The sequence below is a fragment of the Aythya ferina genome (genome assembly GCF_964211825.1).
Source record: "Aythya ferina genome assembly, chromosome: 3".
Lineage (NCBI taxonomy): Eukaryota > Metazoa > Chordata > Aves > Anseriformes > Anatidae > Aythya > Aythya ferina.
In genome coordinates, this window is record NC_140298.1 from 27643462 (window position 1) to 27669947 (window position 26486).

The 26486-nt window shown below is 45.3% G+C and overlaps 1 protein-coding gene and 1 long non-coding RNA gene across 3 annotated transcripts in view; both read right to left on the minus strand.

Moving 5' to 3' along the window:
* RGS7 (regulator of G protein signaling 7) overlaps window positions 1-17741 on the minus strand; it is a 270089-nt gene extending 252348 nt beyond the window's left edge. The window contains exons 1-3 of the mRNA XM_084516178.1: window positions 17524-17741; window positions 17247-17437; window positions 16989-17137 (exon numbers count right to left, since the gene is read on the minus strand). Of these exons, the coding sequence (XP_084372304.1) occupies window positions 16989-17137; window positions 17247-17265 (168 nt within the window). The 5' untranslated portion in view covers window positions 17266-17437; window positions 17524-17741. The remainder of the gene's footprint in view (window positions 1-16988; window positions 17138-17246; window positions 17438-17523) is intronic.
* A 3776-nt stretch (window positions 17742-21517) lies between these two features.
* The window catches only part of LOC311434683, a 32089-nt gene continuing 27120 nt past the window's right edge, over window positions 21518-26486 (minus strand). The window contains exons 4-5 of one of the 2 annotated variants that reach the window (XR_014691642.1): window positions 22651-22791; window positions 21518-22296 (exon numbers count right to left, since the gene is read on the minus strand). This is a non-coding gene — a long non-coding RNA (uncharacterized lncRNA). The remainder of the gene's footprint in view (window positions 22297-22650; window positions 22792-26486) is intronic. The other variant, XR_014691643.1, reaches the window with a different exon arrangement.

Genomic DNA, 26486 nt, shown 5'->3' on the forward strand with positions numbered 1-26486 from the left:
ATAATCATATTCAAACTTAGAAAAATAATGCAAAACTTCTAGACAGCTAGGCTCTAACACTAAATATTGACATGAGTTGTTACTGTGCTACCTTCAAGTATAAAACCCAGATTTTCTTTTTCTGCTAGCCTAGCTAAGCATGAAAACGGCCGTTCTACTTAAATTGAATGGATATATTTGTGATTCTACAAAACTGCAAGTGTTTCAGTGCCATGCTCTGAATTGATAGCTAGAGATCCCAGACTGAATCCTCAGCCTGATTTGAACAGCTGCTCCTTCATGAATGAATTGCAATCAATCCATTTAATGTAGGTCATCAAATGCCCTTCAGATGATTACAAGTTACAATATATATATTTGCTAGATATGTACCTTGCGTTGATTGATTTTCAAACTTTATTATTTCTTTCATGTCTTTTTTTTTGATGCCTATGCATCTATTTTGTCACCCACCTGCCAACTCTATTGAAAGACTACCTTTATCAATTTATGATGCTAAAGATAAAATTGTATGTCATCTGTTTTATAGGGCAAGAGACCAAGACAAGAAAAAGAGGACTTTTTAAAACAGAAAAGAAGAAAGTAACTAAACAGCACTCTAGATTTAATGAGAAAAAAATAGGACTGATAAACCAACAACGAAAAATGCTAGAGTTATGGACAGGCATAATTTCACATGACTAGGAAACTATTAGAAATAACAAAAGACCACATTTCCATTACCCTTTTTTTTTTTTTTTTTAAAGTGATATATATATTTATACCATGTATATCACACATAGTAAGATCTACATATATATGAAACTTAAATGCAACTAACTTCATATCCTACCAAAGATGTCGACTACTACTGTCATAGATAACCACAGCTACACAGAATTTTATATCAATATGGTGTCTACCACAGATAACCATGGAAATTCAACAGTCAAAACAGATCAATGTCAAGTAGTTGTACAGTCTTCACAATTAAACCAGTTTTAGATACATCCAAAAGAGGGCAGTCTTTCTCAAGGAGAAACAGGTTACATTAGCTATCTGATATACAAGAAATATGCATCAACATTAATTTTCTTTCCAGACAAATAACTATTACAATCATCTATACACCCTCATTTCCTCAAAAAGTGAGTGTTTACTGAAATGTAAAATATTACAGTATATTCCTTAAAAAAATCCTGGAACTCTCAAGATTAATTACTCTTTTTACTCTTAAGTCTAAATCACTAACTTGAGAAATCAGTTAAACATGTAGTAATACAGCTAATCTTCCTGAAAAAAAAAATATATATATATATATATATATTCAGTCCAGTTTGGGTCTTGCATTACCAACATCCTCTCTCATTCAAGCAAGGTTCAAAATCCCAGTCTCCTAAGTCCCAAAACAGCTCTTGGAGAGGCTTTTTCATTTTTCAATCACGAGATTATTGACAGGATGAACCTGGAGTGTAGGAAATAAGACATCTGATCTATGCTTCAGTGAAAATATTTTAAATAAGGGTCTATTGCTCTCAGCATCTCATTACTTGCTGCTTATGACATTCTCCAAGGAGGAAAAAAAATGGAAGATTTACAGGTTAATATAGAAATCTTCAGAAATGTTGCATACCTCATGCAGCAGCACCCTAACTACTGAGCTACTTTATATGACGTAAGAAAACAGTGAATGTGATCTTGTAAGTTTAGCTACAATTCTTTTAGTGTGAGCCATTAGCTTAATTCAACCTGACATTAGTTTCAGGTTGAAAAAAATGCTATTTTGGATCTGGTTTGGGGTTTTGTTTGTTCTTGTGGCTAAAACAATCACAATAACAAAACTGCATCAAACCAAGTAACTAGCTCTCTCCCTTTACTCCTCAAGAAAATCTCTCAAGCCTGATTTACAGGGCTGCATTTGCTCAGATCAGAATAGAATAAGCCCCTTATTAAGAATTAATTAGGAATAAGTCACAGATTTAGAATCCTTTAGCATGAAAGGATAGAGAAAGGAGGACTCAAACACTATATAGGGAGGGGAAAAGTGTACTGTGTATGAGAATGCCATGATTACAGACCGGAACAGCTTAATTTTTGAAAGGCATCATAAGACAATTAACAGGAATCACTGAGAACTGGCTGAAGGAATAATCTGTGTGGCAAAAAAAGAGCTGCTAAATAAAAATAGTCCAGCAGAAGGAAGGGATAAAAACAAAACAAAAAGAAAGCTCAGAAGAGATTGTAGAAAGCAGAGAATGAAACAAAGGACTAGGTCATGGTTAGCAGTGGGTGGTTCTTGCAAGCTGTTGAAATGGCTTTGGGGAAATGGAAGATGTATTTAAGAAGTTCATGAGATGAGATTAGGGAAAACAGAAATTTTGAAGAGTATAAATTTTTCCTTAGCACACCAGATCTCCTACCCTGTTAATACAAAGAGAACTTCTAGAAACTTTCATCAAGTAGAGAAATGGTAAAATGTTGTTTTGTTTTGTTTTTCTCCCAGTTGCCCCAGGTAGTTTCTCTTTAAATAAATAAATAAGCTTTTCTCCAACATATCTTTCCAACTATAAGCTAAGTTTCCACATATCACAGAAAAGTAAAAACAAAAATTGTGGCAGCTACCTAGTGAGGAAATGGCTTTAGCTGGTAGCACCACACCGTCATAGGCAGTCCACAAGTGCCAAGCTCAGCTATGCATGCTACTACTGAAATTCCCTTCCCTGCTGAACCCTTCCAGCAATAAGGGCTGATGTGACTTAATCTAATTAATTCACCGAGCTGAATGCACTGGAGAAAAAAAACAGAGCTCAGCAGTTTAACAGGCTTCGTTCATCATTTTCCTTCCTTCCCCTACATTTAATTTTGAAGTTCCCTCTAACATTCACAAATTCCCTGCCTTACATCCACAGATAATCTGATCAAACAGTCTTCCCCCCCCCCCCCCCCCCCCCCCCCCCACCAAGCCCCCAAGGTCATTTCGTTTTTCTAAAGGTTTAAATCAGCCAATTTACTGATTGGTTTAGTTTGTGATGCACAAGCTTTATCCATTTATATCCAAGTACACACAATAAATATATAGTAAATCCCTCACAGAAATAATTGGGGTTTTCATTCTTGTAAAACTCCACATAGCATTCAGGCTGAAATGACAGCTTTTTTTTTTAATTAAGTTCTGCAGAAACTCAAGGTTTCTAAAAATAATAATAATAATAATAATAATAATAATAATAGTAGTAGTAGTAGTAGTAATGAAAAAAATTATGTAAAGCATATAAGCAGGTTTCTATGTCAGCTGAAGACTCCTATTTATAAAACAACATAATACAACCGTAAACTAGGGTGGTTTGGTTTTGTTTTTCAAACCATAGCATAAATACAAGTCCCTCACAGAACTCACCCCATATTACAAAGATTATCCCTTCAGATTACACAATTATTAGCAGACATTCAACTTTTATGCAACTCCTCAAATATTAAAGGAAACTTCCTTAAAACCCCAAACTGCAGCTATGAGAACATTCTGTAGCTCAAAACAATTGGCTGACAAAGAAAGTTATGTTTGTGAAAACACCTTGGTTGTATTCTCTCTAAAATTGTAAGAAAGTTTAGGAAAATAATTCAAAAAACAATAAACCTACAAGTTCAAAGTAGTCAGCCACAACAGTTTGGATAGCCAAGAAAAGTCTTAGTAAGACTTGTCTCAGCTTCCAATATCTGGGAGTCAATGAGTAAAATACACTTCTTTACTTAAGCTTCACTGTAGCATCAAGGCACTTTGCAAGAGAGGAAATTCAAGTCACCCTGACTAGAGCTTACAGCCTGAATTAGCCAGGCAGTGAGGTAAAACAAGGGAGAAGGAAATTAAAAGATGCAAGACATAGGAAAACAAATCTAATTTTGTGTACTCTTTCCCAAATGCCAGCATGTCTATCTTTGTGACACTGCACAGTACCATTCATTGTAAAGAACAGCTAAACACAAGATATATACAGTTGGCTTCTGCTATTTCAGTACTAGAAGCAAACAGTGAAGCCTGATAAGGTGCCCCACAGATAAAACATTTAGCATTAAAAAAATGTATATATATATTTTTCTCCCTAATATAGCAATGTTGCAAACCTTATGTTTTGCAAGAAAATAGAGACAGAAAGCAGCAGTGAAGTCAACTGGGGGTAACAAAAGCAGCATTTTGGTGCGCCTAGATAGGGAATTAAAATTTTATGCAAGGGAATCAGGCAACCAGCAGGAGATTTTCAGGATATAGTTTTGTTTTGCATTGGGTGAGAGAAAGATATTTAGTCACAGGCCTTTGGTAACAGAAGAGAAAGAGAGATGGAGACAAGTGAATAAAGAGGTCATGATAGTCAAGGCAGGAAGGCAGCATGAATACATGCAGACAGAAAAATGTTTCCCAGTGGGGGAGGACAGTACTACTTATTTAATAAGGGAGCAGACTGAAATCAGACTCCACAATCGCAATGACTCTGTATGCCAAATGAAAATTGTGCAGCTGTCAATGGTGAAGGAAGAAGATGGGCTAGGATGAGAGAAAGGGAACAAGGAGGATAATTCAGAATGCAAGGATCAATCTCACTTTCCCTGCAAATTGGTTAGATTATCAGGATAAAATTATCAGGAAATGAAAGTAAATCCAAGGATATACAGGGAAAAAAAAAAAAAAAAAAAAAAAAAAAAAAAAAAAACCTAAGCACTATAGAAAGAAGAATGCACTTGGTTCTTCACCTCAACAATGACAAGAGAATGAATGATGGAGAGAAAAGGGTAAGGTTCAGGGATTCATAGGAAACCAAAATACTTTGGGACTGGACAAAAGAGCAAAGGGCACTGCAGGTTACAGAGCAGGGTGTCTTGGTTTGGTTGTTCTAGTGTGTTCTGTTTTGTTTCTTTTTTTTAAAAAAAAAAAAAAAAAAAAAAAAAAGTTCTTACTGGGCAAGGACAGACTGTCCTTAAAATTAATTGGTGCCATCTACTTCCTGACTACAAATAAAGAGGAATCAAGGTCTGAACAAGTTTCAGACAGGGAGAACATGGGTTTGTACCTAAGAAAGTTTAGCTAATAAGGAGCCAGGCTGGTTGCAAAATGAATAATAAAAATAATTTGTCTGAGCCACAATACTTCTCAGAGATTTCTTTAAAGACACTTGGTACAAAAAGCCACAATAGGTAATGCAAAATGTTTAAGGATGACAGTTGGTTAACTTTTATAACCTTTATGTGACAGAGGGAGATGAAATTTAAGGTCATGAACTCATAGTAATGTGCATATTTCTTCCAAACTCTCTCTCTTCTACACAAAATTTACTTGTCTGATAATGCTACATCACGCCAAAGTGGAGGTTACCCAGCTTGCATATTTGACCTAACAGTACTACTTGTTCTACATTCTTGACTGTGGTTACGTAATAAATGCAATAGATAATTTTTGTCACTATAATGCAGTTATATCTAGTACACATTTGTCATAGAAACTGGCTTCATATTGGCTAAGATGGTATCAAATAATTTAATAAAGGAAGAATAAAAAGAAGTGAAATCTGGCTTTAGCTCATGTAGTTCACCTAAGACCAAAAGCTCACCTAGTGAAAAAGCTGCGTTGCAGAAATCGCCTTTGGCATGCAACAGAAGTTCAGAAGTGACTGCTGGTAAGGTCCACAGATTCAGCCACAGTTTTTATAAGCTGACTTCATGCTCCATTTCTGAATTGTTTGGAGATGACTTCCATGGCCATATTACAATTCCAGACCTCTTAAGTATTTCTCATTCGCCTAAAACCTCACCAAACTTTGCAAACACATTTTAAGGAAAAACTGTGAAATATGGAACCAACCCTGCAATCTAAACTGGTAGCATCTTGCAAAGCAAACATCAGTTTCAAAGCTGGATTCATCAGGCATGAGACTTACATCTGGGAAGTAAATTGCACATATGGAATTGTAGGTATATGCCCCTGCCTAACCACTTTTTAAGTCAACTAAACATCACTTGAATTTTGTGAAACATGTTCCAGTAGATCACTGCTAACATTATAAATGCCTACATCACTTTGCCATTCACAACACAACTTCCAACTACTTGTCCTTCCCCACCTTATCTCTGAGGGTACACACAATGTCTCTGTAATTTGTACACCCACACTTGTAGCAATGGAAAGCCACTTAATATAAATTAATTTTATATTTAACAATAACAATTAATAACAATTAATATAAACAGGAAGAAAATAAAGTCATGAGCTTGGATTATTGATGAGCAATTCAATGGTAACATGACAATGTTTCAATTCTAAATGTTATCAGCTTGTAACACTGTCATCACAGGCTACTAGTGAAGCACCCACAATAGTCCTCTTCCCTCTGGCCTCTCTTCATTTCACTCCCCAACACTTGGGCAATGTTACCTGCATAACATCTCTGTGCCACCAGTTCAGAGGGAAATAAACAGGACACTACAGAATTCTTGTACACAACAATAATTTTCTGCTTCCAGCAGTTTGCAGAAGAGTAATGAATTGCCACTCAGTAGCGCAGTCTGTGGGTGCTGAGGAGCAGGTTGCTCAGAAGCAAGGATTCCATGCATCAAAGCATCCAAACTTACAGTTACAAACTTACTGAAGTCTTCATTCTGGGATAAAAATCCTTCAGAAGTCCTACAGCTTCAGGGAAGTTATTCCTGAGATAAAGCTGCAGGAAAAGCTAAATAAAGTAACACATGGGCCCACCTCATATACTCTTCCTTCCTTCTCAAACCATCACTGTCTCACAACCCAAATGCAAGAATGCTAGAACAGTATTTAGTGATATCAAACATTAGTGGCACCTTCTGTCAGCATGAGGAAGTGAGGAGTTCTACAGTTTCAACATACTGTCTTTTCTGCAATATTCTAAAATACCTCTTTGCCCACTTGTCTCACCACAATGATATTAACTTATTTTCATGCAGGAAGCATGAAAGTAGTGCTAAAAGTAGTGCTAAAACCTCTCTAAACTGGTCTCACAGAAACTATCTTCAGAAAAAAAATAGCATGATTAATAAGAGAAAAAACACCAGGTATCTTTAAAACTTCAGTTAGGCCACTTTAAAGGTGATCTCTCTTCCCTCTAAAAATATATATCTTTTTAAAATTAAACACTTAAATCCAACGCTGATATCCAAACCTGATGACCCCTACAAATAAAGGAACCTGAGTGCGTGGTAAAGTCCAGCTACTTTCACTTAATGGTGGTAAAGATTTTTGGTGATTTCCTTAGAATAGGATCTATAAAATTACAACCAAACATGCAAAGCAGCAAAAAGGGAGTGGGGAAAAGGAGCTTTCTCAGGCATCAAAAATCTGACATGATTCTTTTTTTCTTTTTTGTATATCTAACTTTTTTAAGTTGTGTCTAAATAAATGTATCTACATTAGTCATATGCAACCAAGTTGCTTTGTATTTTGTAATTACTACCAGTTTTAATCATGCTGCATTAGCATTTCACTTATGTAAATTAAATGATTTTTGAAAAAAATCAACTATGTCCCCCATTCATTTGATAAGCAAAAAATTTATTGCATTCACTTCCAGGCATAAACCTTATATGGTTCTTATTATCTGCATTTATGCCACATGAGGGTTTTGGCTTGTTCATCTCTTCTGGTTCTGTTTCAAACAAAGGGTTTCACTTTCTGGAATTACCAGACTAAGGAGGAGAAAAAAAAAAAAAAAAAAAAAAAAACTTCAAGGAAAGCAAAACAGGAAGGAATTATTTTTCATTCGCCTTGGTGTACTGCAACTAAGTTATATGCAGGACAAGCAGATAAACTATAATATTTGCCTGTTTTATTTCTCAAATAGGTGGGGAAAAGATTGAAAGCAGTCATGCTTATCAGAGAAACACCTCCATTACAGAGCCTGAAGGGCTCTAACTCCAAGTTATGATTCTGGTAGCATGAATCAGTTCTGGGTTGCTGAGAAACTATCCTCTTCCTTTCCTGTGTTGTTTTCCCTCATTAGGAACACATTAGCTTCAAAAAGCAAGATGGTAACTGACCTGGAAAAACTCATTTCTTGTTTGGTGAATTCAAAGTCCAACCTGCTTAGTGGGGCCTGAATTTCACCTTTCAGCTACAGAGTGTTCCAGTACTGAGACAGTGAGAATCTTTTTCTTTCTCTGCTCAGTTTTCTTTCTCTCAGTCCTGCATTTTTTTCTCCTTTACATACAAGCATAGTAAGCTAACTGAAACAGAAACAACAATGAAATGCATGCAATAAAACAGCACATCTCTCCAGTAGGCATTTTTCTGTTCAATTTTATTGCTACAGCTCATACAGGGAGGAAGGCTGAGACAGAAGCTAAATGGATATAATAAGGACATTGACTTCCAAAACAATCTGTGTTCTTTTTTTCTGAACTTGCCCTGGATCACATGCCACAAGGAATGCAGAGCATGTCAAACCACTGCTTTTTCAACAACCTTCATAGGCACTGAAAAAGGAAGCTAGACAAGTAGTCTCCTTCCTTGCCAAAGATGTAATTGCGTTTAAAGAAAAATAAATAAATCTTTAAAAGATATGTAACTAAAAACCAAGCAAAATGCTTTATGTGTCTATAGATACTGCCTTTGAAAAATTAAAACCCAAAGTGCTGGTCAATCAATGCAATGTGTTTGGCTTTTCTGTTTTGTTTCTCTACAAACGCATATAAAGAAAATGGCCTAAACTATTGAGCTAGGATTAGGGCAGGGAAGTAACCAAGTCTACCATCATATCTGCATCTGCAACTCACTCAGTATGCATGCACACACACACAAAACAAAACTTTCAAAATTGCTTTGCCCCAGTCTAAATTAAGATGTCTTTTATTTTGCCTTCATTTAAATTGAACATTCGAAAAAATGCATTCAAATATTCATAGTGTATACCATAGATACTACTTCAAGTTATCTACAAATGTTGTTTAAGCTATAGCCTTTTTCTGAATTAGCCAATTTCCCTAGGCTGCCCAGCTAGGCTGTAGCACAGGTGCACTCAAAGTATCCACACAGGGCCCTAAGCAAGACATACCTTCCCAGAACATGTTAAAATTCAGGAGCCTTTCTCAGGACAACGACAACTACTAGACTTTTACAGCAGGATGCCTGGGAAGCTTGGATAGGCCTGGTAATTCCAAAGTTTCCAAACTCCTGTTTTCATGGCAAAGACCTCAGAAACTGCAGCTACTTGGAGTACACTAAAGGACACAGAGAAAGAAAACAACCTTAGCATGCAGAAAGGCTTTTATGTCTAAGGGCATCCCATCTTTCAAAAATGCCTGGTGGGGTATTCCTAGAATCACAGAAGTATGTTTGGCATAAGAAAGAGAAACTAGAATTTATTTATTTATTTTTAAGACACAAACATATGTAGGAAAACCTGACCTATTTCAAATGGAAAATATATTATTTTTGAAACCAGGAAATGTATTTGCTTTATGAGACTTGCCAAATGTCAAGGTTTTACACATTCTACAAACTATGTAGACCTGAATTTTCTGTAGGCCACCAGGAAAATGTTACTTCTAGAGGAAATAGTCCTTGCTTTTCAAGAAATAGTGTTTGATACAAACCCCACTATAGGATTAGTGAACACTGTTCAAATAAGAAGAGAATGCTTAGGAAAAGGATGCTTGATATTTTAATCTAACATTTTTCTTCATCATTTAATTCTAGATTTTAAATAAGATTGAAAAGTAAATCCTGGTGTTCTGACTAAATTCAAGTATAGAAAATCAGTATACGTTGTGGTAAAAGCCAGGAATCTAAGGAATAAGTTATTTTTTGGTACTTCTGAATACTAATCAGCACCTGAATATCAGTGCCTGGTAAAAGAGTTCTTATATATACAGCTACTTTTCAATTTGTTTCAGTCTTACAAGGAGCAGCTGAGGGAGTTGCAGTTGTTTAGCCTGGAGAAGAGGAGGCTCAGGGGCAACCTTCTTACTCTCTACTAGTACCTTAAAGGAGGATATAGCAAGGTAGGGATTGGCCTATTCTCCAACATGCCCGGTAACAGATTGAGGGGGAACGGGCTGAAGTTGTGCCAGGGGAGGTTTAGGCTGGATATTAGGAAGAACTTATTTACTGAAACGGTTGTTAGGCATTGGAATGGGCTGCCCAGGAAAGTGGTTGAGTCACCATCCCTGGAGGTCTTTAAAAGATGTCTAGATGTAGAGCTTAGGGATATGGCTTAGCAGAGGACTTATTAGTGTTAGATCAGAGGTTGGACAAGGTGATCTTGGAGGTCTCCTCCAACCTAGATAATTCTATGTTGCAGTCTCCAAGCTCAGATACAACCACAGTTGTATCTGCACAACACAGTTGCCTGGCACAACTAATTTTTGTGTTCCTTGCACTACCTGTTCCTACACCTCCTTTTCAGAGGCAAGGGCATGCATCTCTTTCACACTCCTTTGTTAGTAAAGGAACCAGGAGAGATTGAAGCCCCTTTCTTCAGGTCAGTAAGATACCTGCCTTTGGTTTCAGTTACATCAGTTTGGTTTAGAAGTTAGTTGTATACGTAGGCATTATTTACTTGTCTGGTCTTGCATTCAGGGCTGGATCTATCTGGGGTGAGGGGGGGAACATGTAATGCCATGCAAGGTTGTTTGGATGCATGACTGACAACACGACATTAAGTTTTTGAAGTGTTTGTATGGAAGCAAAATACAGAAGAGTACACTATCTCCAAGGGAAACATAGAAAACTGCCTGTTGCTTCTCAGGTTTAAAGTTTTCCCTTAAAAGGTGTAAGCATCTGTTAAGGTGTAAGAAAAGGTGTAATAAGCTGTTTGAGTACAATTCTTATGTATACCTGAACATTTTCCTCTCCAGATTCCAACTTGGACTGCAACACTTTTCTTCATACTCTTAGATCAGGATTCTGATTCTAACCATCGTTCCTAGTGCAGAGAACTTTTCCAGAGAAGAGAGAAGCAAAGCAGTCCTGACTGCTTCGAATGAGATGGAGATAGCAAACAAATGTAAAAGAAGAAAATAAACCTGTGGGAACGTTTTCCAAGAATTGTCATAGTCCAAAAGCATTAAATTGGTTCAATCCCTGAAAGTTAATTAGCGTAAACTCAGGTTGCATCACTGAACTTGAAGTAGTAGGATAGACTTGCACCATTGCAGAGCTTCAGTCACAGATTAAATTGCCATTGGCTCTAACTCTATACAAGAATGAAAGAGAAAAGCACACCTTTCTACTTTGTCAGCTACTGGCAGACCTAGAGAGAAAAAAAAAAAGTTAATCAAAAAGTAATGCTGTTTTAAGGCATTTCACCAAATCTGTAATATTTGGTAGTAAGCAGACAACAAATGAAAGGGAAGAGGAAACAGTAGAAGGTACTTTCATGGCCTTAATTTATGTGGCAATTGACAACAAGAACAACTTGCAATGATTTCAAAGTGCCTTCCACCATTCACCCTTGGGACTCTGGGGACCAGATATTCTCGCCCTCTCCCTGCCACACATAACTCTCCTACCTCTCAACACATCTGTGCATGACACACCTTTGGATTTCTTTAACCTTCGACAAAACCTCTAGTGCATTCTGGAGACATACCAAGAAGAACATACTCATCTGAACATCCCAAGTATAGACGAAGCTTTGGAAGGCTACCATAACTTGCCTGGAGGAGAAGAAAGGGAGAATGAACAAGTGGGAAAACACATCTTCCCCTGACCCTACCTCAGAAACTATTAACAATGACACCTTTCACACTTTTTCTTCAGGGAGCCCGTCTATGGGGGGACCAGGACTGGGGACTTTTCTGAGGGTGACATATAGGAGGGATCTCCCCACCCCTGCTGTTGCTCAGCAGCCCTCCCCCATGTCCTGACAAGGGGTAGAGGCTGCCCCCTTTGTACACATGCATAACAGAGGGCCAGACTGTTCACAAGAGACAAGGGGCTGGACCTTTGTCTCGGCTTGGAGCAGAAAGAGACATCTGCCCCTGACACCCATGCTGCCACCTACCCCCACAGTGTCCCTGGAAAATAGATCTGAGGCTCTCAGGGAGGTTGCGGCAGAGGCTGAGGGTCTGGACAGTAGTCCAAACCTGGGAAGCAACCCCAAGAAGAGAGTCAAGATTGGGGGAAGTGCAAAACATAAGGATCAGGGCCAGATGGAGCACCGCATTGTAACCTGTGCCACAAAAAAGGAGCAGAGAGTCCTGGTGATTGGGGACTCCTTGCTGAGGGGCACTGAGGCTCCTATTTGCCGCCCAAATAACCTAGCCAGAGAAGTGTGCTGCCTTCCTGGGGCACGTCATAGATGTTAGGAAGGCTCTGCCACGACTCATTAAACTAGAGGACTACTATCCTCTTGCAGTCATTCAGGTTGGATCCCAGGAAGCTGCTATTAGAAAAATGAAGAATATTAAAAAGGACTTTGCATCCCTGGGGTAGTTGTCGAGGGGATCGGGGGTGCAAGGTAGTGTCCTCCTCTGCCCTCCTGTTGGGTGACTGGGATGCAGATAGAAGGAGCAGAACAGGACAGGTAAATGACTGACTGAGGGGGTGGTGTCTGGACCAAGGATTTGGGTATTTTGATCTTGGGCCATCCTTTGAGATGCCGGGTATGTGGGCTATGGACAGACACCAACTGAACAAGCGGGGCGCAAGTGTGTTGGGGAGCAAGCTCTCTGGGCTGATTACCAGGGCTTTAAACTAGGTTTGATGGGGGAAAGGAGGGGAGCTAAATGTGACAGAGAAGGGCTGGGGGAAGTCGTCACTACTGTCACTGTTGAAGACAGGGAAAAATTTCTGAGCTCTCTGTCGTAGTTTAACCCAGCGGGCAGCTAAACACCACACAGCCGTTTGCTCACCCTTCCCCCTCCCTCTCTGGGGTGGGGGAGAGAAACAGGAAAGTGAAGCCTGTGAGTTGAGATAAAGACAAGAAAATAACAATAATGAAGATAATAGTACTATTAGTAATAATGTGTACGAAACAAGTGATGCACAATGCAATTGCTCACCACCCACTGTCCGATGCCCAGCCTAACCCCGAGCATTCTGGCCCTCCTCCCAGCTCTTGCACCCCCAGCCTGCCTGCTGGCAGGAGAGAGTGGGAAGCTGAAATGTCCTTGGCTAGGTGTAAGCACTGCTCTGCAACAATTAAAACATCAGCATATTATCAGCACTCTTCTCATCCTAAGCCAGAACATAGCATTCTACCAGCTACTAGGAAGAAGCACCCTCATCATCAATCTCTAAACAGCAATTACTAAGGTTAAATTTTCCACAGATTTCTCCTTCTCTAGTAAATAATCCAAAGCTAAGCTATTTTGATTCAAAGCAGTTCTCATCTTGGTATTTTGCTTTGCAATTAATCCAAGCACATCTCCGTTTTTATTTACAACTATTTCTATTACAGCTTGTAACCTAATTATTCTATTAAGTATATATATTGGGGTCCTATAGCCCCAGGATCCATCTTCTGCCCACATAGCTGGATCATAATAAGCAAACACCTTCAATCAAGAGGCTGGGCCCGCTTTCAGGGTCAATTTGGGTTTGTGTTACCATTCAGCCTATCAGGGTGATCCAGCTCCTGGAAAACGAATCACAATTTTATATGGGTTGAAAAAAAAAAAAAAAAAAAAAAAGGTTCTTATGTTATTTTCTCAGGACAACCTGACCTTAGTGTGGGAGAAGTCCGGTCGAGGCCCTTTCACTCAGCAGTCGATACCCATAGGGGTTGCCTCCCTCGGTAGACCATACACACCACAGTGGAGGGTCCTGTCCTGGCCTTGCCTTCTCCCTTTCCTCCCTTTACGCTTGTCCCCTTTATTTGGCATCCTTAATTCATGCAGAGCCTTGTTGCCAGAATATTAGTTCTTCTGTAGCTTGAGTTTCAGTTCCCCAGGAGCGGACTCAACCCTCCAAGTTTCAGTAGTTACTGGTCCTTTTATTCTGGATGCGTGGGTCCAACCCCTTTCTGCTGTGAGATAGTAAGTAAAGCAAGGTACGATCCCTCCTGTCGGGGGTTCAATGATTCTTCCCTCCAGGTGTTTATTAAGACCTTGTCTCCTGGTTGTATTTTACGAATAGCAAATCCTAAAGGTGGTGTTTGAGCCATCATGCCAATTTCTCTTAGCTCTTGTAGTCTCCTTCCAATAGTAATTATACATTTCTGGATGCTACGATCCTCAACTACATTGTTCCCTAGAGGCATCCCTTATAACATACAGGCAACAAGAAGGCATACCATATAACATTTCATATGGTGACAATCCAGTCTCACTGTGTGGTTTAGTCCTTATGTTTAAAACTGCCAATGGTAAGCATCTCGTCCAGGGCATATGTGTCTCGATCATTAATTTAGCCAATTGTTGTTTTGTTGTTTGATTCAGTCTTTCTACTTTCCCTCAGCTTTGTGGGTGCCACAGAGTATGGTATTCCCACTGAATACCTAATGATTGACATAATCATTTTATTATTTTAGAAGTAAAGTGTATGCCCTGATCAGAATCAATGTACAGGATTATCCCATATCTAGGTGTCAGGTGTTCTAATAGAATTTTTATCCCATAGCACAAGCTATGGCACAAATGGTGGTAAGCTTCTATCCATTGTCTTAAATGATCTACTATTACCAATAGATCTTTTATCCTCCCTACCTTAGGCAATTCAGTTAAATCAACTTGTACTTTCTCAAAAGGCCTATAAGCCGTTTTTTCTCCCTCCCGTGGCTGCTTGTCAAAACACTTTCTTATTTATCTTCTGACAAGTTAAGCAACTTTGTACAATTTACTTTGTTATTTCAAAATCCCAATGCAACCAAATTGTTTAAGTAAATGATCACTTAACATCTTTGTACCCCAATGTGTTTGTGCATGTAAACGTCCCAATATTTGCTTCGCATAAGCTTTTGGCAAGATCTCTTGCCTGTCAGGCAGTGTCCATTTTCCCTGTTCTAACTTAGCCCCTACTTTTCTCCAGTTTTGTTTGCTTTGTTTTGTTTTCCATCGCATTTCAGAGTCGGTCCAAAAATTCCACGGGGGTTTCTTTTGGATCTTGTTGGAACAGATTCTCAATTACCAATTTAACCAGATTTTGGTACTTACCGTTCATTATTTCCGGGGTGACTATAGTCTCAGTGTGGGGTCGGTCAGGGGAATGGAATTGCCAATGGGACAGCTCAGAGAACTGTTGACAATCTGAGCTCACTCAAACTCAGGTTGTTTTAAGAGTTCGTTGCTTTTCTGTGTCCATGACAACTCTCTCGCACCCATCATGGTCCCTCTGCCCCAAAGGGCTCACACCAGTGATTTTGAGATCACAGCCTCCTGTGGAGGCAGAACTATTAACACTCTTACATCCTCTTTCCCTGCTCATTCAACTTCAAACAGCTCTGTTAAATACTACATGTCACACCTTTAACACCTTCAACAACTCTTTAAACCCTTCCTTTATCTTTCTCCAGCCTGTACTTTTCTCATGCCAACACCAAAGGCTCAGTCAGGGGCCAACTTAGTTCCACTCCTTTTCCCTTTAAGATGCTGGAACAACATATCAGTATAACACATTTCATCCTATTTTCCTTCTCTCCTCAAAAACATTAATTGCAAGATAGTGTTATAGTTGATTGATCCATGAAGTGGCCATTTAGTTTATACATTGGCCACCATTGATTGCAATACTTAGTGAAAGTCCTCTTGCTTTCTGTGCCCCCAGTTCTAACAATATCCTTCCAATGTACCAACATGCACCTAAGGAGGTTTTCTTTAAGACATCTTTGTTTTGGATATTACTCATTTCCTTGATTTCCCATTCCCTTTTATTTATTTATTACTATTCCTTACTAGTTACTGTCCTTCATTTCAGTTTCCATGCAAACCTTTTTACTACGGGTTTTTTACTGTCTTTTCTTAATCTTCTTCCCAAACATCCCAGTTCTCTGGGATTAAACGCTTCTTCCCACACACAAACTTTACTATTTCAGATTATTAATGAGCACTGTTCAAATCAAAAATCCACGGAACTTCAGGAAAACAGCTGAAGCACTCAGCCTTCCGTCTTCCGCACAGACATTACCACCTTTTCCACAAAATTCCCCCCAGATATCAGAGACTTCAAGGAAAAGCCTACAAATACATTTCCCTTCAAGCTCTCTATTGACACGAATTGCTAAAACATCCCTTTGCAAGATACAAGAACTATATACATTAACCACTCTGTTTTTCTTAGACTTGTGGTTCTACAAGGGTCTGTAGGACAGAAGGTCACATTCATCATACCTTGCGGCCCTAGCATTGTTTCATATTGACACAAATCAGATGAACACGTTTCACACTACTGCCACTGTTGAAGACAGGGAAAACCTTCTGAGCTCTCCCATAGGATTGTCTGAGGGCTCCTCAGAGAACGTAGTGTTCCCAATTCCCCGTCCAGCATTTTCTTCTGGCAGCCCCTGGGATAACTGTACCTACTGCTTCCCTAAAGTGCCTGTACACCTTGCACGGAGCATGGGAAATAAACAGGATGAGCTCAAGATCTGTGTTCAGTCGCAGGGCCACAGTCTCGTTGGGATCACTGAGATGTGGTGGGATAGCTCGCATGACTAGAACGCAATCATGGAGGGCTACGTCCTCTTTAGGAGAGACAGGCTGGGGAAGGGAGGGGGTGGGGTTGCCCTTTATGTGAGGGAGCAATTAGTGTACCCAGCTCCAGCTGAGAAAGGGTGATGGACAAGTGGAGAACTTGTCAATATGAATCAAGGGGTGGGCTGGTATGGGAGACACAGCTGTGTGGGTCTACTACAGGTGTCCAGACCAGGAGGAGAAAGATGATCAGACTGGATGATAGCCAATATGACCCCCGTCATCAAAAAGAATAGGAAGAAAGGTCTGGGAAACAACAGGTAGTGTCTCACCTCAGTCCCTGGAAAAGTATTGGAGCAGCTTCTTCAGGATGCTATCTCGAAGCAAAAGGGCTGGGGACCAGCGCTGGGGACCAGAAAGACGCTTACCCGCGATAGCTGAGACTGTGGTTCATAGAGCTTGGGACGAAGTGCAATTCTCTTTAAGGTGCTGGACCTGTTCAGGAAGCAGTCCCCAGCTGAGACCCAGGCCTGAATGGAAGATGACAGACTTTCCTCGTACTGCTTTTGGCCTGCATCTTGTGAAAACAGTATTTCTTTTATGAACAACAGCACATTCTCACGATTTCCACTTAGTCAAAGTAGCAATCTTTCCACCAGTATCCATCCCAACCTCTTTCTACTTACCACAAGGCCAAATCTGCATTCACATTAAGGCACCTTTTTCACACAGCCTGTTTGTCAATCTTCCAAATACTTAAGAACCTTCTTCAACGTCAGGCTGACCTGTGTGCACTTGGGCTTGTGAGGCCTTTTATTTTTATTTTTATTTTTATTTTTTTTTTCTTCCAGTGCTTGGAAGGGAGCTTAGAATCCACCTAAGTAATTTCACAGAAAACAGACAAGGTGAAGGAAGTACTCAAACTCCTCAGCAGTAACAACCACAGAACCCAGGAACACTTACCTGCTGTCTTCTGAACTCCAGTCACTTCCAAAGTGCTTCGCAGTGAAATAGTGCCACCAGGGTTTTTCTGAAGAAGGCACCACCAACGTAACTAGCTCATAGAGTCTCTAAAACTATTTCACAGAGAGGGCAGAAAACATGAAGGAAAAGCAGCCTAGTAGGGAACACAGAGACCAATTCACCACGAGAGAAAAACACCCTAGGCTACCAAAGCCTCAGTCTCCCCTGGGGAGGCAATTCCCCCACAAGTCCTCAGGCTTCCTATATAGCAAAGGTCAAATGACCCACACCTGGCAGGTTTCACTTAACAAGGGTGGAGCCAAGAGACCTTGTGGAATAAGCTCGTCTACCTGACTTCAAAGTTTTAAGGTCTATTGCTCCTTATTGCTAGTAGAAATAACCTGACAAGGGGCTTAGTGGTTACAGCTGACCTAATGAATTAACTACAAAAGGTGCACAAGGGTCATATTTCTGTTAGTCATTCTGTGAGCAAAATTAGTACAGAGCCTGTTAAAAAAATCAATACAAATAAATAAAAGAAATGAATAAAAAAGAAAATGACCTTAAAGGCAAACTTGCCATCATAGATTTTCATCTGTCTCGTCATGACAGATAAAGAATTTAGCAATCAGAATTCCTTTTCTTGATATTAATGTTATTTACATTTTCTTCTCTGAGATCCCTTCTTTATGCAGGACTTTTCTAAATCTAGCCCCGTGACCTCTGACTACACTATTTATAGAATCATAGAATATCCTGAGCTGGAAGGGACCCATAAGGATCATCAAGTCCAACTCCTGGCACCGCACAGGTCTACCCCAAAGTTTAGACCACGTGACTAAGTGCACGGTCCAATTGCTTCTTAAATTCAGACAGGCTTGGTGCAGTGACTAGTTCCCTGGGGAGCCTGTTCCGGTGTGCGACCACCCTCCTCTCGGTGAAGAACCTCTTGCTGACGTCCAGCCTAAACCTTCCCTGCCTCAGCTTAACACCGTTCCCGTGGGTCCTATCACTGGTGATTACGGAGAATAGGTCAGCACCTGCCTCTGCACTCCCCCACGCGAGGAAGTTGTACGCTGCAATGAGGTCCCCCCTCAGCCTCCCCTTCCCTAGGCTGAAGAGGCCCAGTGACCTCAGCCGCTCCTCATCCGGCTTTCCCTCTAGGCCCTTCACCATCTTCGTCGCCCTCCTCTCGATACTCTCCAGCAGTTTAATGTCCTTCTTGTACTGTGGTGCCCAGAACTTCATGCAGTACTCGAAGTGAGGCCGCACCAGCGCAGAGTAGAGCGGGACAATCACTTCCCTCGATCGACCAGCAATGCCGTGCTTGATGCACCCCAGGATATGGTTGGCCCCCCTGGCTGCCAGGGCACACTGCTGGCTCATGTTCAACTTGCTGTCAACCACCGCCCCCGGATCCCTCTCTGCGGGGCTGCTCTCCAGCATCTTGTCACCCAGTCGGTACGTATAGCCAGGGTTGCCCTGTCCCAGGTGCAGGACCCGGCACTTGCTCTTGTTAATCTTCATGCGGTTGGTGATCACCCAGCTCTCCCATCTGCCCAGATCTCTCTGCGAGGCCTTTCCACCCTCATCTGAGTCTACAACTCCTCCAAGTTTGGTGCCATCAGCAAATTTGCTCAAAACACCTTCTAGTCCTACATCTAAATTGTTTATAAAACCCGTGAAGAGGACCGGCCCTAAAGTGGAGCCTTGAGGGACCCCACTAGTGACCATGCGCCAGCCTGATGTGGCCCCGTTTACCACAAGCCCTTGAGCCCTGCCTGTCAGCCAATTGCTCACCCACCGTATGACGTGTTTGTTGAGTTGTATGCTGGACATTTTGTCCAGTAGGATCGCACGGGAAACCGTGTCAAAAGCTTTGCTCAAGTCCAAAAAGATCACGTCAGCTGGTTTCCCTTGATCAACTAGATGGGTGATCTTATCATAAAAGGAATTCAGATTTGTTAGGCAGGACCTACCCCTCATGAACCCATGTTGGCTGGGACCAATGACTGCGTTGTCCCCCAGGTGCGCTTCAAGAACTTCAAGGATCATCTTCTCCAGAATTTTACCAGGCGCTGATGTGAGCCTGACAGGCCTGTAGTTGCCACGGTCCACTTTCTTGCCCTTCTTGAAAATTGGTACGACATTTGCCAGCTTCCAGTCCACTGGGACCTCTCCAGATTCACAAGATCATTGAAAAATAATTGAGAGAGGTCCCGCGATGGCGTCAGCCAGCTCCTTAAGCACCCTGGGATGAATCCCACCTGGTCCCACGGACTTGTATAGGTCCAGGTGGAGCAGCAAATCGCGCACACGTTCAGGGTCGGTTGGGAGTTGATCATTCCCACCATCGTGGTCCTCCAGCTCAGGGCACCCGGGGTGTATTTACTTCGGCTGCGTAGAAGCTATCACGCATAAATGCCAGGCTCCGGATCCTCACTCACTATTCAGGTCAAGGACTGGGCTGCAAGTTTTGGCTTTAATTTGGTTACGTGCCTACATTGCTGTTTCCTGGCAGGTCATGGGAAGAAGGTCGGCTGGCTTGCGGCAGCTTACGTGCACGTGGCTTTTAGGCTGCAGCCAAAGCGTTCCTCTAGATCTGGAAGTTTGAAGATGGTTGGAAAAGCCATCCGAGTGGTTAGAAAGCTGCCTGGCAGAGAAGGACCTGGGAGTGATGGTGGATAGTCGACTGAATATGAGCCAGCAGCGTGCTCAGGTGGCCAAGAAGGCCAACAGCATCCTGGCTCGTACAAGAAACGGCGTGGCCAGCAGGACTAAGGAAGCCATTGTGCCCCTGTACTTGGCTCTGGTGAGGCCGCACCCCAAGTACTATGTTCAGTTTTGGGCCCCTCGCTACAAGAAGGATATTGAGAGGCTCCAGTGAGTCCAGGGAAGGGCAACAAAGCTGGTGAGGGATCTGGAGAACAAGTCTTATGAGGAGCGGCTGAGGGAGCTGGGATTGTTCGCTCTGGAGAAGGGGAGGCTCAGGGGCGACCTTATCGCACTCTACAGGTACCTTAAAGGAGGCTGTAGCGAGGTGGGGGTTGGTCTGTTCTCACATGTGCCTGGTGATCGGACGAGGGGGAATGGGCTAAAGTTGCACCAGTGGAGGTGTAGGCTGGATGTTAGGAAAAACTTCTTCACCAAACGGGTCGTTAGGCATTGGACCGGGCTGCCCAGGGGAGTGGTGGAGTCACCATCCCTGGAGGTCTTTAAAAGATGTTTAGGTGTGGAGCTTAGGGATACGGCTTAGTGGAGGACTGGTTAGTGTTATGTCAGAGCTTGGACTACATGATCTTGGAGGTCTCTTCCAACCTAGGTGATTCTGTGTTGCAGTCTCCAAGCTGGGATACAACCACCTGTTAGTTCGGCATAACTGAATTTTGTGTTCCTTGCACTAGCTGTTCCTTCACCTCCTCTGCAGAGACAAGGACATGCATCTTTTTCACGCTCCTTCATTAGTAAACAAACCAGGATAGATTGAAGCCCCTTTCTTCACGTCAGTAAGATACCTGCCTTTGGTTTCAGTGAAGATTCAGGCCCTAGCACCTGAAGTTTCTTCTGGATGGTGTTTCTTCTCTATAGGGTAATTTCATTTCCCTGTTGAAGACTTACAAGGGCGTAGTAACAAAAGCAAAGGCATAAAACGGTCCAGGAGGCATAGGCTGCTTTTGAGCCTGCAGCAGACTATAGGTATGATATTATCATTTCAGACAAATACAGTCTACGTAACGTGAACGGTTTCAGCACGCTTGCACTCTGCCACAAGCCAGAAAATGGGACCTTCATTTTATGACCAGATGGAAAAGAAAAACAACGACGACAAAAATTAAGAGAAGGAACTTTTCCTTCACCTAAATTTTATTATTTTGCAACTCCTTCAGGTGGCCACAAGGAATTATCAACACCCTCCTCTCCCCTCCCCACCCCCCCCCACCCCCCCCCCCCAAAAAAAAAAATAAAAAAAAAAGAGAGGGACATTGTGGCATAGAGGTATAATTTCAGTTCACACCAGAAGACATTCTTCTCACTGAAGTACAGCTAAGCCCCACAAAGCATCAAAACAAAACAAAACGAGCCAAAAAGAGATGTATTTACGAGTTCGTTTCACGTGCCGGCATTATTTCCTTGTCTGGTCACGCATTCAGGGCAAGATCTATCTGGGGGGGAACGCGTAATGCCGTGCAAGGTTGTTTGGTGGTATGAGCGACAACATGACTTTAAAATTCTGAGCTGTTTGTATAGAAGCAAAGTACAAAAGAGTACACTATCCCCGAGGGCAACGTAGAAACTACCTGTTGCTTCTCAGGTTTAAAAGCTAAAAGGTGTAAGCAGCTGTCTGAGTACCATACTGACGTATACATGAACATTTTCCTCTCCAATGTCCAAGTTGGAGTGCAACATTTTTCATCGTGCTCTCAGATCAGGATTCTGATTCTAACAATGGTTCCTAGTGCAAATTTCCAGAGAAGGGGGAAGCAAACCAGTCCTGACTGCTTTGAATGAGATGGAGAGAGCAAACAAACGTAGACGAAGAAGATAAACCTGTAGCAATGTTTTCAGATAATTGCCACTGTCCAAAAGCTTTAGAGTGGTTGAATCCTTCAAAGTTCATTACTGAAAACTCCGGCAGCATCACTGAATTTGAAGGAGTAAGATAGACTTGCACCATCGCAGAGCCTCAGCCACAGTTTAAATGGGCACTGCCTCTAACTTCACAAGAATGAAAGAGAAGAGGTCATCTTTCTACCTTGTCAGCTACTGGCAGACCTAGAGAAAGAAAAAAGAAGAGTTGTTAACATTAGGACGTAATGCTTTTTTTTTTTTTTTTTAGGACACCTCACCAAATGGGTAATATTGTGTAGTAACCGGACAACAAATGAAAGGGAAGAAGAAGGGGTAGAAGGTACTTGCACGGCCTTAATTTCCGTGGCAATTGACAACAACCACAATCCGCAATGATTTCTAAGTGCCTTACACCATTGACCCTTGAGGCACAAAAACGGGATTCCCACATTAGGTAAGGGGAGTACGATCCCTCTCAAAACACGAGAGTCTGGGGACCGCGACTGAGTACTGAAAATCTTAAGGCTAGGATGTTCACGTACCAGAAAGGAAACTCACATTTTAGCACTAAGCGTAAGCCTTTCGAGGCAGGCTGGGAACCGGTTCTTTTTAACCCAGGGTCCATTTCAGCACCTTCAAAGCTAAAGAACTGGTTGACTGCTCTGTTGAATTGTGCTCCAGGCAGAAAGACTCACGTTCCTATTAACAGAAAGAGCTTAATAAAGAGCTTGCTTCCATCCTAAAGATGAGTTTTGGATTCAAACGTACCCTGTCCAAGATGAACAACTACCTTAACTTTGTGGGGTTTATGATCTGCATTAGAGATTTGTGACGTTAAGCTTCACAGCTCCTCCTCTGGATGCAGGAAGGATGTAGAAAAGGGCAAGACAACTTCCAAAACTCAATTGCATTGCCACAAAACTAAAGTAACGTACCCCTGCAAGAACAGAAACTCCTTTGCAAACCTCCGCAGAAGACATCTTGCTAGGAAGCGCCTCGCACTCTGCGCCTCGCACTCTGCGCCTCGCACTCTGCGCCTCGCACTCTGCGCCTCGCACTCTGCGCCTCGCACTCTGCGCCTCGCACTCTGCGCCTCGCACTCTGCGCCTCGCACTCTGCGCCTCGCACTCTGCGCCTCGCACTCTGCGCCTCGCACTCTGCGCCTCGCACTCTGCGCCTCGCACTCTGCGCCTCGCACTCTGCGCCTCGCACTCTGCGCCTCGCACTCTGCGCCTCGCACTCTGCGCCTCGCACTCTGCGCCTCGCACTCTGCGCCTCGCACTCTGCGCCTCGCACTCTGCGCCTCGCACTCTGCGCCTCGCACTCTGCGCCTCGCACTCTGCGCCTCGCACTCTGCGCCTCGCACTCTGCGCCTCGCACTCTGCGCCTCGCACTCTGCGCCTCGCACTCTGCGCCTCGCACTCTGCGCCTCGCACTCTGCGCCTCGCACTCTGCGCCTCGCACTCTGCGCCTCGCACTCTGCGCCTCGCACTCTGCGCCTCGCACTCTGCGCCTCGCACTCTGCGCCTCGCACTCTGCGCCTCGCACTCTGCGCCTCGCACTCTGCGCCTCGCACTCTGCGCCTCGCACTCTGCGCCTCGCACTCTGCGCCTCGCACTCTGCGCCTCGCACTCTGCGCCTCGCACTCTGCGCCTCGCACTCTGCGCCTCGCACTCTGCGCCTCGCACTCTGCGCCTCGCACTCTGCGCCTCGCACTCTGCGCCTCGCACTCTGCGCCTCGCACTCTGCGCCTCGCACTCTGCGCCTCGCACTCTGCGCCTCGCACTCTGCGCCTCGCACTCTGCGCCTCGCACTCTGCGCCTCGCACTCTGCGCCTCGCACTCTGCGCCTCGCACTCTGCGCCTCGCACTCTGCGCCTCGCACTCTGCGCCTCGCACTCTGCGCCTCGCACTCTGCGCCTCGCACTCTGCGCCTCGCACTCTGCGCCTCGCACTCTGCGCCTCGCACTCTGCGCCTCGCACTCTGCGCCTCGCACTCTGCGCCTCGCACTCTGCGCCTCGCACTCTGCGCCTCGCACTCTGCGCCTCGCACTCTGCGCCTCGCACTCTGCGCCTCGCACTCTGCGCCTCGCACTCTGCGCCTCGCACTCTGCGCCTCGCACTCTGCGCCTCGCACTCTGCGCCTCGCACTCTGCGCCTCGCACTCTGCGCCTCGCACTCTGCGCCTCGCACTCTGCGCCTCGCACTCTGCGCCTCGCACTCTGCGCCTCGCACTCTGCGCCTCGCACTCTGCGCCTCGCACTCTGCGCCTCGCACTCTGCGCCTCGCACTCTGCGCCTCGCACTCTGCGCCTCGCACTCTGCGCCTCGCACTCTGCGCCTCGCACTCTGCGCCTCGCACTCTGCGCCTCGCACTCTGCGCCTCGCACTCTGCGCCTCGCACTCTGCGCCTCGCACTCTGCGCCTCGCACTCTGCGCCTCGCACTCTGCGCCTCGCACTCTGCGCCTCGCACTCTGCGCCTCGCACTCTGCGCCTCGCACTCTGCGCCTCGCACTCTGCGCCTCGCACTCTGCGCCTCGCACTCTGCGCCTCGCACTCTGCGCCTCGCACTCTGCGCCTCGCACTCTGCGCCTCGCACTCTGCGCCTCGCACTCTGCGCCTCGCACTCTGCGCCTCGCACTCTGCGCCTCGCACTCTGCGCCTCGCACTCTGCGCCTCGCACTCTGCGCCTCGCACTCTGCGCCTCGCACTCTGCGCCTCGCACTCTGCGCCTCGCACTCTGCGCCTCGCACTCTGCGCCTCGCACTCTGCGCCTCGCACTCTGCGCCTCGCACTCTGCGCCTCGCACTCTGCGCCTCGCACTCTGCGCCTCGCACTCTGCGCCTCGCACTCTGCGCCTCGCACTCTGCGCCTCGCACTCTGCGCCTCGCACTCTGCGCCTCGCACTCTGCGCCTCGCACTCTGCGCCTCGCACTCTGCGCCTCGCACTCTGCGCCTCGCACTCTGCGCCTCGCACTCTGCGCCTCGCACTCTGCGCCTCGCACTCTGCGCCTCGCACTCTGCGCCTCGCACTCTGCGCCTCGCACTCTGCGCCTCGCACTCTGCGCCTCGCACTCTGCGCCTCGCACTCTGCGCCTCGCACTCTGCGCCTCGCACTCTGCGCCTCGCACTCTGCGCCTCGCACTCTGCGCCTCGCACTCTGCGCCTCGCACTCTGCGCCTCGCACTCTGCGCCTCGCACTCTGCGCCTCGCACTCTGCGCCTCGCACTCTGCGCCTCGCACTCTGCGCCTCGCACTCTGCGCCTCGCACTCTGCGCCTCGCACTCTGCGCCTCGCACTCTGCGCCTCGCACTCTGCGCCTCGCACTCTGCGCCTCGCACTCTGCGCCTCGCACTCTGCGCCTCGCACTCTGCGCCTCGCACTCTGCGCCTCGCACTCTGCGCCTCGCACTCTGCGCCTCGCACTCTGCGCCTCGCACTCTGCGCCTCGCACTCTGCGCCTCGCACTCTGCGCCTCGCACTCTGCGCCTCGCACTCTGCGCCTCGCACTCTGCGCCTCGCACTCTGCGCCTCGCACTCTGCGCCTCGCACTCTGCGCCTCGCACTCTGCGCCTCGCACTCTGCGCCTCGCACTCTGCGCCTCGCACTCTGCGCCTCGCACTCTGCGCCTCGCACTCTGCGCCTCGCACTCTGCGCCTCGCACTCTGCGCCTCGCACTCTGCGCCTCGCACTCTGCGCCTCGCACTCTGCGCCTCGCACTCTGCGCCTCGCACTCTGCGCCTCGCACTCTGCGCCTCGCACTCTGCGCCTCGCACTCTGCGCCTCGCACTCTGCGCCTCGCACTCTGCGCCTCGCACTCTGCGCCTCGCACTCTGCGCCTCGCACTCTGCGCCTCGCACTCTGCGCCTCGCACTCTGCGCCTCGCACTCTGCGCCTCGCACTCTGCGCCTCGCACTCTGCGCCTCGCACTCTGCGCCTCGCACTCTGCGCCTCGCACTCTGCGCCTCGCACTCTGCGCCTCGCACTCTGCGCCTCGCACTCTGCGCCTCGCACTCTGCGCCTCGCACTCTGCGCCTCGCACTCTGCGCCTCGCACTCTGCGCCTCGCACTCTGCGCCTCGCACTCTGCGCCTCGCACTCTGCGCCTCGCACTCTGCGCCTCGCACTCTGCGCCTCGCACTCTGCGCCTCGCACTCTGCGCCTCGCACTCTGCGCCTCGCACTCTGCGCCTCGCACTCTGCGCCTCGCACTCTGCGCCTCGCACTCTGCGCCTCGCACTCTGCGCCTCGCACTCTGCGCCTCGCACTCTGCGCCTCGCACTCTGCGCCTCGCACTCTGCGCCTCGCACTCTGCGCCTCGCACTCTGCGCCTCGCACTCTGCGCCTCGCACTCTGCGCCTCGCACTCTGCGCCTCGCACTCTGCGCCTCGCACTCTG